Source organism: Vanessa cardui, chromosome 24, assembly GCF_905220365.1.
Source record: "Vanessa cardui chromosome 24, ilVanCard2.1, whole genome shotgun sequence".
Taxonomy (NCBI): Eukaryota; Metazoa; Arthropoda; class Insecta; order Lepidoptera; family Nymphalidae; genus Vanessa; species Vanessa cardui.
This window is the reverse complement of record NC_061146.1, coordinates 8,928,897-8,946,877: the sequence shown is the minus strand read 5'-3', so window position 1 is coordinate 8,946,877 and position 17,981 is coordinate 8,928,897. Positions and strand designations below refer to the sequence as shown.

The following is a 17,981-nucleotide window of genomic DNA, read 5'->3' as shown; positions in this document are numbered from 1 at the left end:
TATTATAAATGCGAAATTAATTCGGTCTGTTAGTATATACGCACGTTCAAGGTCAAATATTTGAACGGAATATGATGAAATTTGATATACAATAAATTTCATCTACATAGAAGGACATATAAGGCTACTTTTTTATGCATGATCACTAACCTGAGCGATTCATGGCTGTATAAAATGTATCACATTTTTGGATGCCTAAAAACATCACCAAATTTAAAAAAAAAATTAGAACTACATTCACAAAACTAATATTATAAAATTATTATCAAAAAAGTATGACTAAATTAATAGAAAAAATAAACTATTTATCTTTTAAATATATTTAATTTATACTAACCGGTCATCTACATATAGATAAAATATAAACAACATATAGATATAATATTTATCATACATGATAATAGGTGGGTACTGGGTATGTTTATAGTAACCTATCTTAACTTACGATTAATAATGACAGCGTTTTCATTCAATAACGAAACGCAGACGTCAAACCACGCAAAAACATGGCGGTAAAAGTAGCAGCTGTTACCGGCGCCAATAAAGGCTTAGGTTTTTCAGTTGTCAAAGGATTATGTGAAAGATTCAACGGTATCGTGTATTTAACGTCCAGAAACGAAAAAAGAGGACTAGAGGCCGTGAAGAAGTTAAATGCCCTCGGATTAAAACCGCAATTTCATACACTTGATGTCAGTGACAAAAGCAGTATTAAAACATTCGCAGATTATATCAAAACGAAACACGGAGGTCTAGACGTTCTTGTGAATAATGCTGGCATGTTAGAGTTGGAAAAAGTATATCCTACGTATGAAGAAGCTAAGAAGAATATTGATGTGAACTATCGAAGTTTATTGGACATCGAAGAGTTTTTATATCCTCTGCTAAGAGATGGCGCTAGAGTGATCAATGTATCGAGCGCGTGTGGACATCTTTCGAATTTAAAAAACAAAAAATGGTTAGACGTCCTCACGAAACAAGATTTGAAAACGGAAGATATAAATGATTTCGTTAATAATTATTTGGAAAGCTTAAAAAACGGTACGTTTAGGAAAGAAGATTTTGCTGACGAGGGAAAACATGCTGAGCACAGGATATCTAAAATTGCCTTGACGGCTTTGACTATGGTAAGTAAGACTAAGCAACTAGGAAACATAACTAGCTACAGACTATGTATAGATGGTCTGTCAAAGCTGAGAATTAAAAAAAATAGTAGTCAACTACTGGCCACAGAGTACATGCACACTAGTAAGTAGTATGACGTTTGTTAAGTGTCAACTGTCAACCATAGCTGTCATGTACGTCACAATAAAGTTGACCCGTTTGTTTTATTCTTTTGTAGTGCCACACTTAATCTAGCCTTGTAAAAAATATTTTATATTTAATTATTTCTCATTAGATAAATTCGCGAATTTAAAAAAGCAAATTGAAATGACTGGTTTCTTTAAATATGCTTTTTTAATTTAATATTGAAGACAATATAAATTACAAAAATAGTACGCTAAAACAATAGTCGTAGTGTCGATTCGAATTTAATAATGCAATAGTACTAGATTGGAAATTTAAATAGAAATTCCCATTTAGTAAATACCTTATAACAGTATTTACATATTATTTTTTCCTACAGGTACAACAACGTAAATATAATGACAGAAATATATCTATAAATGCTGTCCATCCAGGACATTTGAAGACAGATATGGCGCAGGGCGGAGGAGAGACTGATCCTGATGATGCTGCAGAAATTATCCTTTACCTTATTTTAGAAGCGTCGCCTAATCTAAAAGGAGTATTCATGTGGCACAACAAAAAAATAGTTGACTGGTATGATGTTGAAGGTGATTATTACTACAAACACAAGGATTGAATCTAATTAAATTAATAATGCCCACCATAATAATACTATATTAAGCCAGATTATTGCATGTGTTACTAATTAACTTGTTATACTTTATGAGGAAATTAATGTCGAAAAGTTTGTTTTTTTTTTTTTAATATTCTTGTAATTATTTAATTACAAACAGCATTATATATTATATTTAAAGTAACTTTTATACTTTAATAAATCGTTATTTTAATTTCTATCACAATTTTTTATACTTTTATAATATTTAAGTTTCGAATATTTAACATGAAAAGGAACGCACATTTGACAACGGATCGAATTTGACAAATTACTGACAGTAAGTCATAGATATTCCGTTCGTGGGTGTGATTGTCCTTCCAAATTCAAAAGATCGAAAAATATTCTCTAAGAGAACACGTATTATTTTATATTATAAATGAAAAGGAGTGTTTAAAATAAAAAATAACGCATTAAAATTTTTCCGACCATCATTCTGTTGGGTGAGTTTAAAATATAACATTTTTATTAAATTGTTTTTGTTTAAATTTAAATTCGACGAAAGGAATATATCTGTTTATTCACACAACTACGTATGTAAACAAGTACATTTTGTATATAATCTGTTAAAGGAGTAAAATATAAATAGAGTAAGATATAGGCATTGAAGAAGGTGCCAAAAATCATAATCGCGTGCTTTGACCTCTTATTGTGCATTAAAATTCTTAGCACTGCGCAGACCTCGTTTTAAAATTTCTAGACTATCGCGCTAAATTATTTTTCGTTTACCGCTCGTTAGACGCGATTTTGTCATAACAGTTTAGTAATAAGATTTTTTCGTGCTGTAATTCGAATGTACTAATATATTTCGCTTTGACCTTGAGTGTTCGTGAAATCTGAAAATAATCTTTACATTACTTTGAACATCAAAAAAATATATTTATCTCTTATGTTCGAAAGAGTGTATTTCAGTGATATAAGAGACAAGTTGTGAAATTAGACAAAATGTGTAGAAAATTAAATGATTAAAATTAAATAAATTATTGACTGTATAGTCTTTTGAATTAATTCATAACAACAGTGATACATGATGATTTTAGTGAAATCTATACATACTATGGCCTCGTTTGCGGCTCAAGCGGCTCTAAGGTCAAGATGGAGCTCTTTAATAGAGTCTACGAGTGTTGACGTACCCGGGGAAATGACTGATGGTGTCCGATCTGTCGTTGGATGGCTCAAACAGGCACGAATCATAAATAAATCACAAAAGAATTACTTATATTGAATTACTCAAAGGCTTTGTTCAATATAAATAGTCCTTTATTCGTTTTTTATGATGTTCTTGAATGTTGTCTTGTGATTTCGTGACAATTAAAGCATGTTTTACATAGATTAATTAATAATATAGTTAAATATCAAAAGAGCACAATAACTACTTATTTTACAAAGGAAATTCATAATTCTAAATGCATTAACAATAATAGCTAATATTCATCTGTAATGCCTATCAATGGATAAATATTTATATAATTAATAAAGTAATATATAGATTAAAAATATACAAAATAAAAAATTTCGTTAAGATTTTAATTTTTTTTAATTGTTAATGCTGAATGTGTTACACATAGCACTAAATTTCATTCATTAAATTATGAGCACATTATGACAACATTATCTGCTTATATAGTTTCATATTTTTTTTATATTTTAAATTATGTTTCCATTAAGATAACAATTAAATTCTTTTTCATATTTAATTCTTTTATACTTTAGTAAAATCGAAAAAATAATATGTATTAAAATTGTTCAAAAGATATTTAACAATGAAAGAAAAAAGTCATAGTAGGCAAAGGCATAATCAAATTTGACAACCAATCTTCAAGCTGGCAGGATAAGGTGCTTTCTTTGCCCAAATAAATGCCAACACTATGCATTAATAAGTTATTGCATAAAAATATTTTAACAAAAAAATTCTGATTCATTTTAATTTAAAAAAATCATTAATGAAACTAAATAATTGATACAATAATAAAAATTAAATTTCTTATTTTATGTATTGTACCAGTAGTTAGTCATGCCTATCACTCAAGTAGATTTAGTAGAACATCTCTGTGCACTTAATATTAAGGTTTTGCTTGTTTTTTTTTATGTACTCCATAAGGTAGGTATACAATGTTTGCAGTTTTACTATACGCATCTCACCTTGCACATAGATAAATATTTTTTCTATTGCCTAAAAAAAATCAACATGAATTAACGAAACCATACAGAAGTGTTTTATTTTAACAGATAAGGGGACCACGTTATTATCACACCGTCAATATATGTACAGTCAGATTAAGAAAACCTTTGTCAGTTAGTTAGTCAGTTAGTTACAACTTTTATAATAACTATTTTTTCAATAAATATCATAATTGAGGAGTTATTTAGATTGCGGAGCTTCAATTGTTCAGGACTTTTAACCCGTGCATTAATAAGCCAGAATAAACATTGTCACCAAAACTTTAGTATTTATTATTTTTATTTTACCTTCGTTGCCTGGGCTATAAACGATGATGCAGAGTTGGCACTAAAAATAGTTCACTATCCCTACTGCAAATAAATGGTCCTCGAAAACTTGCAATGTACATTTAAACTTTCAGTAAATATATCGTCACTAGAATTAGCTAAAACAATAATTTATTAACATAAGAATCAATAACATTAAATGCTTAAATATATACAGATATGAACTAAAATTATTTACTGTATAAATCTTGAGCGCGTGGAATGGTGGCAAGAATGCTAGCAACGTTTCCCCGTTGAAACGCAAATCCGATCCTCTGGGCAAAAAACGAACCAGCCTTCATGTCACCAGTGGAGGCAATGAGACGAGGTGTTATACTTTTGATGAAGCTTTTTGCTCCACTACTCCAAGGGCAAAACGTAGAATTTTGGATTCATTAAACTCTTAATGAGTCGAGAAGACCCAGTGGTTAGAACACGTGCATCTTAACCGATGATTGCGGGTTCGAACCCACGCAAGCACCGCTGATTCATGTGCTTAATTTGTCTTTATAATTCAACTCGTGCTCAGCGGTGAAGGAAAACATCGTGAGGAAACCTGCATGTGACAAATTTAATTGAAATTCTGCCACATGTGTATTCCACCAAGACGCATTGGAACAGCGTGCTGGAATATGTTCCAAACCTTCTCCTCCAAGGGAAAGGAGGCCTTTAGCCCAGCAGTGGGAATTTATAGGCTGTTGTTGTTGTAAATTCTTAAAAGATAAAAACCCCTAGAAAAAGAAAAGATAAAAAACCTAGCCTTATGAATGTACGATTAGATCTTTTAAACTATGCAACGGATTTTAATGTGGCTTTCATCAATAAACGAAATGATTCAAAAGGGAGGTATATATGGACAATACATGCTTTTTATCGTTATTCTCAAAGTTTAACATAGCAAAGTTTGTTTGAAGAATATCAACTTTCATAACCGGAAATCAACTAGAGTTATTCTTTTTATGTTGGTTCTTTAATATACATTTTGTATATGTAGATCCTTATTGCAGAGGTGAGAAAGCTGGGACTGATAGCTATATATAAAGCTTCTCTGGAATTTGGAAATATATCTTAATCCACAAGTATACCCAATTAATTATTATTTGAACAGCACTCTGTTGGATATCGAATTTCAAGAAATACCCCTATTCTTAAATTTCAATTCGTTCAATTTTTCTCTTGAAATAAATATCTCTAATTGACGGGCTAAATAAATGTTAGTAATTACGCCTAAAAATTAAAGAAAGGTGACAAATGAATTAGTGAAACGATCTAATGATGTGTGGTGTTGACATGTGGCCTAGAAATTAATATTCAGTCAAGTGGACGTTGTACACAGTTAATGTATAATCTCACCTTAAACAACCAATTAGCCAATTACATCCATAGTGGTAATTTTTTATTCGTATTTTTAAATGGCAACATTCTTTTGTGGGCAGACCAAATCGAGTTTTGCGTCAACTTTTTTTTATCAAGCTCCTCTGTATTATATTACAAGTTGTCGCCTGTAGCCTCGCTCGTTTTAAGGGCTTGCTCGTCATGTATTAGGCTAAAAAGTAGCCTATGTCTTTGTTTGGAGTTCAACTTTGCTTCATAGCGAATTTCTTCAATTTCGATTCATTGGTATTATATTGGTGAAAGAGCGACATACAGACAGACAGACAAAGTTACGTTAGCATTTATGATGTTAGTATAGATGGTTAAGCAAAGAGATTGTTTAAAGAAGGATTTAGAAAGTAATCCGCAAACTCTTCGCTGAGAATTCAGTTCGCACCTCAGATGTATTGAACAGGGACTAATGTTGACGCAATATTTTGATACGTCTATCCTATATTTTTTGTAATTATGGCAACTAATGTGGAATATTAGGAAACTTGAAACACCGCAAAATTTCAACGTGAGTTATGGAATGTATTGTGAGATATTGACTATCATATTTTTATGGACACGTACCAATATCGCTTATCATCTTAAGTCTAGATGAGATGGCCCAGTGGTTAGAAAACCCTCTCCTCAATAGGACAAGAGGCCTTAGCCCAGCAGTGGGAAATTTACGGGATGTTACTTTACTTTAAGTGGAGTGTCAACATTTCGCGAGTGCAATGCGAAAGGTGTATTAATTTTTTAAATAAAAAAAAAGACAAAAAAAATTAAGGGATCAAATGATTATTATTATTGGCTAAATAGCTAAATCAGTTTACTAAATGATTTTCATTTCCATATAATGAAATACTAACTTACCATTTTTTTTTTATTTTACCTTTTAAATAAGCAAATGCATTGAATCAACAGCCACATTTTTTTTAAACAAATTATGTCATTAAAGCATTTAGTATTTTAAACACGATGTAAAAATTTAATACATCTTTATAAAATCATTATTTTAATAAATACATTTAAAATATTAAAATCCATTCAATAAATAGCATTATTTATCTGTAATACGTGAATATTATTCCGAAACTACAATGAACGCTACGCTAACTTGATCGAAACAATCAGGGGCTTAAGTATATTCCATTTAAATTATTAATTCATTCAATACAATAAAACAATATACAATTTAGTTTATCTGTATCAAATTAATTGACGGCACAGACTATTCAATATAATACACTCAACTAAATAGTTTTAATTCGAATTATCGTAGCGTTCAATTCTGCTCAATTGGATACTTTTGGCAACTTTAAAGGTCTCCGTGTATTAATACTAATCCGTGTAATTAAACTACATGATATTAAAAAGTTGAAGGAATATGCAAGTGAATATACTCGAATTTTTACCTTTTTTAGGAAACAAAACAATGAGTAAAAAGTAGTAAAATTGTCTATGCCTAAATTGAATTAGTGTTGATTGGATAATCACTATAATTATGTAGTACAAAACAAAGTCGCTTACCGCTGTCTGTCCCTATGTATGCTTAGATCTTACAAATTACGCACCGGATTTTGATGCGTTTTTTTTAATACGAGCGATTTGAGAGGAAGGTTTTTGTAAAAAATACATAGAAGATATAGTAAAGAATCAGTGATAATTTTGAATGTTTCTAATGTGATGTCGTTAATAAAGAAGTTCTGTAGTATATTTAGTGTCAGTATAACACCCGAAGCCGGGATGGGTCGCTAGCTATAAATACGAATTTACTCCGTCTGAGCGTTATTCTTTCGTGGCCCAGCCACTGAACTGGTCTTGAAATTTGCTATCAAGCAAGCCTGAACCCCGGAAGGAAATATGCCTAGGGGTAGGATTCATTTTTAAATATGAAACAACACCACATACATTACTCTGATCCCAATGTAAATGGCTAAAGCACTTGTGTTATGGAAAATCAGAAGTAACGACAGTACCACAAAAACCCAGACCCAAGACAACTAATGATAAGCTACATTGACTCGGCCGGGAATCGAACCCGGGACCTCGGAGTGGCGTACCCATGAAAACCGTACACACCCCCGACCACGGAGGTAGTCATTACCAATTAATTGACAACCAACCCCTAAGACTGCGGGCGAAGCAGCAGACAACTACTACTTCTGAATAAACATTTAAATAAGATTAAGGCATAATGCTAACTATCCACAGGGTGAAGCAGTGACGTCTACACAAGTGAAACCTGCCGAAACAACTTGTACATACCTATTGTAAAAAAACAATTATTGGAAAAGAATACTCCATGCATACTATTCCGTTTTATATCTATGTCGAAGGTCACTTAAAACTTATTGGGACTGGTACGGTCTACAAATCCTTTATAACGAAAATAACCCCATTTTGATGACATTTATTTTTATGACATGAGATTTCTTTTATATATTTCAACCTTTTATTTATATATTTTGTTGCTTTTTCCGACATGTTTAAAAATTGTAAATTTCAACTACTTACACTATTTTTCATTTCTTATGGATCCCTCTGTCCAGTAGCGTAGCCATCATGGGGCTATGAACTATAAACCACACCTTAAGCTTCTGAAGCTAGAAGAACACGACTCTGCGCACGAGATTTCTTATCTATAATTTTAATGGGTAATTATTAGTTAAAGAGGGATGGGAAAGAAGGGGTGAGGGCCCAATTCATTTTCTATGCACCGGGGCCCTTCCTCACCTAGCTACGCCACTGCGTCTATCTATTAATGAAAACCGCATGAAAATCCGTTCAGTAGTTTTGGAGTTTATCGCGAACATATCGACAAATATTCCAAATTCAGATAGCATTTATAGTTAGCTGTAAGCAGTTGATGATAATATATATACATATATATAAAAGTGAAATTGCGTACAAAATACTGAATTCAACAATAAATAACTAGGTTGATCGGTCTAGTGAATTCAGTGGTCACCTACTTATAAAACGAATAAGCGTACTTATAAACGTAAAAGATATTTTTTAAGTTAAATTCGTAAGGATTAACCCATGAAACAACAACAACAACAGCAGCCTGTAAATTCCCATTGGTGGGCTAAAGGCCTCCTCTTCCTTTGAGGAGAAGGTTTTGGAACTTACCTAACCCATGCAATTTTTTAAAAATGTTCTAGCCACTGGGCCTTCTCAAATCCTTACACCAAGACAACATAGAAAACTAATGAACTTTTCCTACATCGACTCAGCCGGGAATCGAAACCGGGACCACGTGTATCGTCGAGTAGTGTGTATACCGTAGTAATGACTGCATTGCTTCAAGCCCAACAGTTCAGCCTCCTTGGGAATCCTTACGTGGTTTTGTTCAGCCAGCTCGTGAATAATTGAGGTACTCACATCAAAAATAAAACTAGTTATAACGGATATTTGATGAACAAAGGAAATATTCACACAGACAAATGTCACCTTAGTCTACCTGTGACCACGAACGCTGTAAAGTGCTCGAAACGTCGGGATGTTAAAAATAATTAATATTATATACGCGATTCAAATCCGTTGTAACTAGTTTTATTTCAATGTGTAATCGCGAAAATTTAAGACAACATTACACTCACATAAAAGTACTAGTAAATAACGGTTACCGCTGACTCGTTCAACAATTATAATAATAATATGTTCTTATAAATTTGTTAAACTAATTTCAAGAACTTAATTAAGTGTATAGATTATTCATATCGATAATTGACAATATTAACGAGATTACGGTGTCAATCACTTTTTTTAATTGATTTTTTATTGCTTGTAAATATTCAAACATATTAGTCAAAGAGTCACTTTTCAGAAGGTCTTCAAAGGCATCTGCTACGTTTCATAGTAAGATGGGTGAAAACATACTCTGGAACACGTATCTCACTTGTAAAATATTGAAATTGGACAGCCTATGCTCTATTTTGATGTTTTAATACTTAAAATAATATAATTATTTTCCAAGAACCAACTACTAAACCTTAACCAGAAAATGTAGCTCCTTTTGGGGGTAATTTTAATTGTTTTGTTTTTATTAGTAGATTAGTATATAATCTATACTAATATTACAAAGAGGTAACATTTTTTTATTTGTATATAGGAGACTTACCCCCTAAATACAAATAAACTTTTTTTTTTAATTGGATCATTACTTCTGGGGACTACCCATTATAATAAAGTATAACGTACTTCCAGGACTTATTCTACTCCTCATGGAACTACTTTATACATAATACACCTAGATTAATTAAATAAAAAAAACTCGAAAGGTTAATAAGCGCTGAAGGGTATTTATAAATTTATATCATAACGTTTTCACTTAATGATTTATTATGAAATTTCAAACTATAATACCAACAAATTTGAAATGTGGCAGTTTGGTTCCTTATAAGGTATAGATAGACATCCTGTACGAAGCTAAGCTCGTTCCTTATAGGGTGTAGACGTCCGCTTAGACTCTAAGCTTTTACGAAACACATACCCCTAAGGGGTAAAACTGATGTCGGAAGTTCGTGTTTTATAAATGTCGCGCGGGTAAATCCGGGTTCAGCTAGTGTTTGTAAATTCATTGCAACTGATTACTGCCGTTTTTTACAACCAATAGAAATAGCTCTCTATCGCGCCATTCGACGCTATTCGTCGGTATATAGTATAGATTGTCGCGTCAATTCAACGCGAGAAAGCAAGTAAATCGACGTGTCAAATTGACGAATACAAAGTAAAGATCATAGTCACATAAGAAATGAGCATTAATAATTTGGGATAGCGTACGTAATTCGGATGTGATCGGTTTTACGAATCCTGTCGATGCTACATCTAAGTTGTGTCGTACTATAACTGCGCTAAGTTTCACCCGCTTTAAATAAATGTCAACTCGAACTAAAGCTGGTATGTACTACGTAACTATGACCTACACTAACATTATTATGATAACCTTAGAACGGTCAATGTCTATCCTTCATCAATTTATCAAACATTTTCGTCAATTTCCGTAAACAATAATTGATGTGTAAAATATATTGCTACATATTTTTTACTAGTTGTTGCCGGCGGTTTCGCTCGCGTTTTAGGAGTTGATTGTTATATGTTAAAAAAGTAGCCTATGTCCTCCCTTGAGTTCAAGTTTGCTTCCTCACAAATTTCACCAAATTCGGTTCATTAGTTTGATCGTGAAAGAGCAACAGACAAACAGTCAGTTACTTGTTTATTATCTTAATTAAATTCAACGAACATTTATTGTACAACGAAACGTTAAATTTAACAACACATGCGATTTTTAAACTGACGAAACGTTTACCTTAGTTCGCAATGAAAGTCAGGATTAAAAAAAAAAGAATATAATACACACTGTAATCATGCATTAGTATGGGTGATGCTCTTGCTAACAAGATGCCTAAGTGTGCGTGAGATGACTAATGCACGAGTAGAGACAGCAAAAAAAGTACAAATTAGATTATATTTGTTAATGTACACCGGTAATTTAAATTGTGGAGGCGTGCGCCTTTCTGAGTGAACATACATATAATTGGTTCTCTGTGCTGTGACGAGATAAGGTCGCGTGGTCGTTTATTTTTATCTACATCAGAAAAGTAGACAGATAAATAAGTGTATACTTTATTAGGTTTTAAGCTTTTTAATCCTCATGTTATGAGATTAAATCGGATTTAAAGATAATAATAAAGTCGTTTTGTCCGAATTACGTCCACTTTGGTCAATCTCAAGAAAGACCAGCCAACTCATCATCATCCTCCTGTCCTTATCCCAGTTTTATTTGGAGTCAGCGCAGTATGTCTTCTTCCATGCTTCTCTGTCTGTCGTCATCTCCCAATTAACGTTTCTTCTACCCATATCCATCCACGTCCATGCTCAAGACATGTCAGCTGGCTTCCACATACATTACATATCATTGGAAATCAGCGTTGGGTTCTTGGAACCCAACTTGGAAGCTGAATGGTAACCTCTAGGACACCGTTATCATTGTGTTGTTTTTTTATTAATAGTATTGTAGTTAGTGATTAGTTATAGTTGGTTAATATGTTTTCATTTTTGTTGTTTTTCTTTTGTTTTAAATTTTTTATACTTCTTATTTTTTTATTTTGTGTGTTTATTATATACTTTCCTAATTAGATTCCTAGATTTACCCACGACTTTGCGCACGTTTGAATTTATTAAAAAATATATTGCTGTAGCCTAAGTTAATCCTTATTTCATGAGCTATCTGCCAGTGAAAGTCCCGCCAAAATCGAGCCGTTTCCAGAGATTAGCCAGAACAAATAGACAGAAAATAATATGTATTTTAGTATGTATACCGTGTATTCATACTCGTATTTTATATTCAAGGTCTCAACATTTATGCAAGTCTGGGTACTTATTAATCAGATATCGCACCTCCATAGAGGAATACTTAGTATTGTGTTTCGGTTTGAAGTTTGATTGAGCCAGTTAACTACAGGCACAAGGGACATAAGGTCTTTGTGAATTGGCAATGTACCTACCTAATGATTATTATCAGTGAAAACAAACTCACTTCTGTGGATCAAATTCATAATCTTTTTTGATTACATTATTTGAAAAAAGACAATAATAGTCGCTATTAACATATTGGTGACACTTCCTGGATCCTGGTTTCGCATGGGTACTTTATTTAGCCCTAGAAACAAAGTAGCTTCCTCACAACGAAAAAAAAATAGTATTTATTATTAGTTCTAAAGATTACCCCGTATATACAAACAAGCTTTTGTATTAGATAAAATTTATCGTTATTAAAGTCTTAAATGTAGACGAATATATAATAATTGATAAATTTAGAATTATCTGCGAGATTTCAAGCGAATATTGCAAATTGAAGTTTAAATCTAACACAGTAAGGTTTATTTTGGCTTGATATTATATTCCTAATTAATTAAACAGTAAAAAATATTCAAACCAAATATGTATGGGCACAATGTCCTCGATACTCAAAGTATCAGTTAATTTTATCACACTTATGACGTCATAATGACATAAAATTCCGTTCTTGACACCTTGAAATTCTATCAAAGATACCGTTATATAAAACCGTAATATTGAGGATCGTTTGTTCATGATAAACCTTGATTTTAAACTGTCAAGTTATTAAACGAAGCTTGTTATATAACAGGATTATTTTATTTAAATCATAAACATCATGGAAATAATATGCATATAGGTCAATCATTTATTTGCATAACAATTATGGACATCAAGGTCTTAACTACATACGACATGATTACGATATGGAATCCTGTTAATCTTAAAAAAATATATAACGTCATCTATTTAATAAGTAGACCTTCACTTATTATTTATTTTGGAAATCGAGCTCTGTACCTACTGACTCCAATTCAAACCATAAAACCCACTCAAAGGATCATCAAAACCGGTAAAGGCGATTAGTTCAGTGGCTTACACGTGTATTAATATAGTATCCACTCTAGGAGCGTGTTAATCCTTAAAAAAAATCCTCATCTATTTTATAAATAGATCAGACTTCTTCAGGATAAAGTATAATTTTTTTTTTGGAAACCGATCTTGTATCCACTAACTCCAATTTAAACCATAAAACCCACTCGAAGGATCATCAAAACCGGTAAAGGTAAGTTCAGTGGCTTACACGTGTATGAATATGGTATCCACTCTAAAAGCGACAAATTGCTTTGACATTGTGTCGACAGCGACAATCAAATTGGGCGGCCTTGAAGCGCCCTTGTTATCACATTCTCACGATCAATCTTCGTTGAGAGGTTTTTACCCTTCGATAACGTCCAGTCTCAGGAGTTCTTTCGGGGTTTGAGATAAATGTAGTATCGTAAAAACTGATTAGACTATGCAAAGAGTTATTTCTTATCTGCTATTTATGATTTTCCATAAGTCCGTATCCGTAACTATTATACCTATTTTTATACTATATTGGGATATTTCGGAATGCCCGTAATAGTGACGAAAGCAGACCACTTAATAAATAATACCATAACTTTTTGGGATTGTTTGAATCTTCATTTTTGCATACGACCTTAATTATTTCCTAATTATTACTATGTCAAGGCTAGATAGGTACCATCTTATATTCGGTTTGACGGTATTCAAAAGTAATACTCAGTATTGTTGTGTTCACGTTTGTTAGGTGAATGAGTGTAATTATAAGCACAAGGGACTATACATCTTAGTTTTCAAGATCGATGGTACTTTGGTAATATAAGGAAGGCGACGTTATTTGGTCCATTTGTCTGGCTACCTTATAGTAACGATATGGTTATTTTGTTAATAAATTAAATATGAATTAATAATTCAAATTAAGGACAGGAAAACAAAACGCCTTTGGCATATTTTTTGTTAAGGTCTATGTAAAGTTCAGATTCAGTGGATACAAAACGTCACCTATTCGAAACCATTTGTATATTATATGTAGTAAAACGATCAAATAATCTCATGCTCGGCGGCTTAAGGAAGGAATGTCGGAAGAAATTCCGAGATATGCAGGATTCCTCACGACGTTATATCCTCTAATCCGCGCATCCGCAGCGAGCTGGATTAAAATTCACATCCTTCCGCAACATGGGATAAGACCTCTGCCTAACAGCCGGTAAATACGAGTTACATCTGTATATAATATACTTGAAATAAAAAATTTATAACATATAATATACATAAAAAAAAAATGCAGTTTCTGTTTGTAATATTAAAATAACCCCTTTTTACGCAATGCATAAGTATCTATACACGGTACATATAAAAAAAATAACATTTTTTACAATATTTATCGTTCTGTCTGTCTGTCTAAATGTTACGGCTAATATCTGGAACGGCTGGACCGACGGCAGATAACTGATATAATATGGAGTAACTTTGGCTACAATAATTTTTTTTCGCGGGCACATCTAGTTCATAAATATTATACATTTACAGTAACGTAACATCTCAGTTCCCAAGATTGTAAGCTTATTGATTTTGTAAGAAATGAGAAAATTCCATACGGAGCTGATACGTCATCTATGGGCAAAAGTACCTACTAGTACTAGCATACACCATGAAAAAATCCACCGTAGTAAATAAACAGATACGAAAGAAAAATCTATATTTACGAAACCAACTATGTGAGAAAGAGATAGCTAGATAATGTCGATAAAAACGGATTTTAAACAATGAACGTTTAGGCATAAGAATATTCATTATTAAATGCATACTATATCCAAATGTTCCATAAATTCAAACTTAAACTAGGGCCTCGGGTCAAACGTAATCTCATATAAAAATACAATTCGAGGGCACGTAGCTAAGTGGCTTTGATAAGACATTTCAGATTAACGTCTGAATATTCTATAAAAAGATTATAATATACTTTTAATTATGTTACTCATAAAACGCTGTGAATTAATAATTTGTTGATTTACGCCAAAAATGTTTACGTATAATATATAATTCTCTATTATAATATTAATTATGTGAAAAACCTCTGTCTGTCTGTCTGTCTTTCTGTCTGTCTGGCTGGCTGTCTGTCGCTCTTTGAGGACAAAATCACTGAACCGAATTTGATGAAATTTGGAACGGCATGCCTTTTCCTTTCACACTCCTCTATTATTCGTCATCTGATCGTTTAAATACATCTCTTTCATATACCCACTCATACAGTCCATTCATGTCCATGTTCTTAGGTCGGTTACCTCCCCCCCCCCACTACGCTCTTGCTCAACACCCTATGTCACCGTTAAGTCATAAATACCGTTACTTTGTAATCTCACGATTGCAAATTTTCTCATCTACAAACTCCTTACAATTTAACGCATTATTTCGGTAGATTACAATCAATTGAATTTAATTTTAGTCAAATGAAAAACTAACCTAATCTAATTTTTATATGTTTTATTGAAAATATTATCACCGTTGAAAATCTTTCGATAGTTTTCAATCTCGAAAGGTTGATTTTAATTTAACGGTATTCATAATTTTACAGTAAAATTGACAAGTCGAATATAACTGTAACAACCAAGTACTGACGGGTTATTCTCAGTGGAGTCTCAATTCCGAACCAGTATTACGATTACGATTCAAAAATGCTATTGAAAAGTGTCCTTGAAACTATACTACTATTATAAATGGCAAAATAAATATGTGTTATATCTTCATGCCTAATCTGCTGCTGAAATCAAGTTACCTAAGTCTCAGTCCAAGGAAGGCTAAAATTGGGTTTAACTATATGTGAGCTACAAGCAAAGTTACATGAAGTTCCTTTGGATAAAGCAGGTTTAGCTAGTAAATTTGTCTTGATTCTTATTGATAGTATTATTTATACAGATTTCTTGTCACGCCATCACTATCGTGATATTTAATTATTATATTTGAGACCAAAAACAAATGTTCGCCATCTTCGGTGGTTTTATCAATTTGTCGTACTAAACAACATAAATGTATTATTTTTGGTACAAGACCAAATATTTCTGGCGAAGTTTAATCTGCCTACATCGATTAAACCGAAGCGAAGCTGCCCATGACAGCAATTCCATTTCCTCGCAATGTTTTCCATTATTGAGAACAAGGAATTGATAATGCTTAGGATATACTTAAACTGGAAAATGTTCCTAAAGATTTAAAACAATTCGCGATCAAACTGAAGAATACGGTTTTTTACTCAGGTAAACTGTAACTTTTATTTAATATGTCTCAAAACCTGTAGCGTATGTATCTTTTTTAATGATCTCTTGTATTGTGTATCCTTTGATAGCGGACGGACAAATAGGCTACTTCCAAAAGACAGTGGTGCTCTCAGAATTTTTACACCTTACATGGCTTATGTGCCTCCAGCCTTGGGAACTATGATATTATGTCCCTTGTGCGTTTAGTTACACTTACAACAATATTACTGTTTGGAGGTAGAATACATAATGTGAGTGCTGCCCAGATAGACTTTCACAAAGCCCTACCACCACGTAAAAAGGTGGGCCTCATCACATTATTTTTATTAACAAAAATAATTACAATTCGAGATGTCCCAGTAGTTATAACATCTGAATCACAATCGAGGATACCTTTCAAACGTTAGCTTGGTTTTTGGTGCTTACCACATTTTAAAGTGCTTAATTTTTTAAAATTGGAACGTAGAAATATCTTTTTGTCGTCATCGTGTTGTTGTTCGATCAAAATCTTCTACATGTTTGCACCAATCCGCAATGCAGCAGAAGAGTACCTTAGCTCATTAGCTATGTTTGCTATTTCAGTATTTTATTATTACTTCTCTGACGATGCTCATGTTAAGTAAGACCGTTTAGTCATAAACCTAGATTATGTCGCTTAGCCTTTAAATATTAACCACAAAAAACTAGGCGTTCGTTCGAGTGGGCAGTGGTTTCCCCTTTTCGAATATCGAATAAAACGCGGAAGTAATTTTAACATTCGTGTTTTATATCTGATACGAATTATTAGTGACTTATAATGTTTATCTTATCTGTGTTAAATATTACTAATTCTGAACCAAAAAGTTTATATTTACCCTAAAACAAATAGTTAATACACCCAACCTTTTTGTAGTTTGATACTTTGTGCACGTGTCATATTTTTATCCTATAAAAATAAGTCAAGAGGTATGTTTACTGATTATTTAAAAATGTAGTCATACTAATATATACATAACTATATACATATGTATATGATTTATTCTTCACATCACGAAACAAATCAAAACACAGTTCCATTACAAATTTTAAGTTATTTTCTAAAGGCAGTAGTTTAAGCTTCAAGTGTTACAACTGCTTGTAGATCAGTTTCAACCTTATTAGCTTTTGCACGTTTGTGTATATCGTTATCTAGTTTGATACGTCTTTGTTCTTCTTAATTATTTTGACATCAAAAATCACTGACAGAAGTACTGGGACGTAAAACAAACTCATTTACATTTGTTGTATAATCGTGAGCACAAATTTACATATAGTATTGATTTTGCGTTATGTAATTGCTTTATACATATTGCAGGCGTCACTGGAAGTGAGACAAGTGGGGAGGCGAGCGGTGAGCCAGCTCGCCGGAAGAGGGATGGACGATGACGTGGTGATTGTACATTTCAATGATGTGTATAACATTGAACAGACTACGAGTAAGTTTATTCATTATATATTTTAGATTCATGGTAATTAGAAGTTGTAAATGTTAACCGACGATCAAAGCTGAGTTAAGTCCAGGTCAAGTAAGAGTCGGCTACATGTAT

General features: G+C 32.5%; 2 protein-coding genes across 4 annotated transcripts in view; both read left to right on the top strand.

Moving 5' to 3' along the window:
• The first annotated feature begins 476 nt into the window (after positions 1–476).
• On the top strand, positions 477–2,892 carry LOC124540058 (carbonyl reductase [NADPH] 1-like). The gene is made up of 2 exons (XM_047117465.1): positions 477–1,124; positions 1,625–2,892. The coding sequence occupies exons 1-2, from the start codon at positions 507–509 to the stop codon at positions 1,862–1,864; spliced, it is 858 nt and encodes a 285-aa protein (XP_046973421.1). The 5' UTR covers positions 477–506; the 3' UTR covers positions 1,865–2,892.
• LOC124540057 (snake venom 5'-nucleotidase) overlaps positions 2,205–17,981 on the top strand; it is a 28,883-nt gene continuing 13,106 nt past the window's right edge. The window contains exons 1-3 of one of the 3 annotated variants that reach the window (XM_047117462.1): positions 2,207–2,343; positions 2,941–3,083; positions 17,750–17,870. In XM_047117462.1, coding sequence (XP_046973418.1) covers positions 2,958–3,083; positions 17,750–17,870 — 247 coding nt within the window. In that variant the 5' untranslated portion in view covers positions 2,207–2,343; positions 2,941–2,957. Of the gene's footprint in view, positions 2,344–2,927; positions 3,084–17,749; positions 17,871–17,981 lie in introns of those variants that run through there. The other 2 variants (XM_047117463.1, XM_047117461.1) reach the window with 2 other exon arrangements.

Bases quoted from the DNA above. Each gene is read 5' to 3' on its own strand.
- LOC124540058 (XM_047117465.1), top strand. From the start codon at position 507: ATGGCGGTAAAAGTAGCAGCTGTTACCGGCGCCAATAAAGGCTTAGGT. The intron at 1,125-1,624 runs GTAAGTAAGACT...TTTTTCCTACAG, and splicing joins CCTTGACGGCTTTGACTATG to GTACAACAACGTAAATATAA.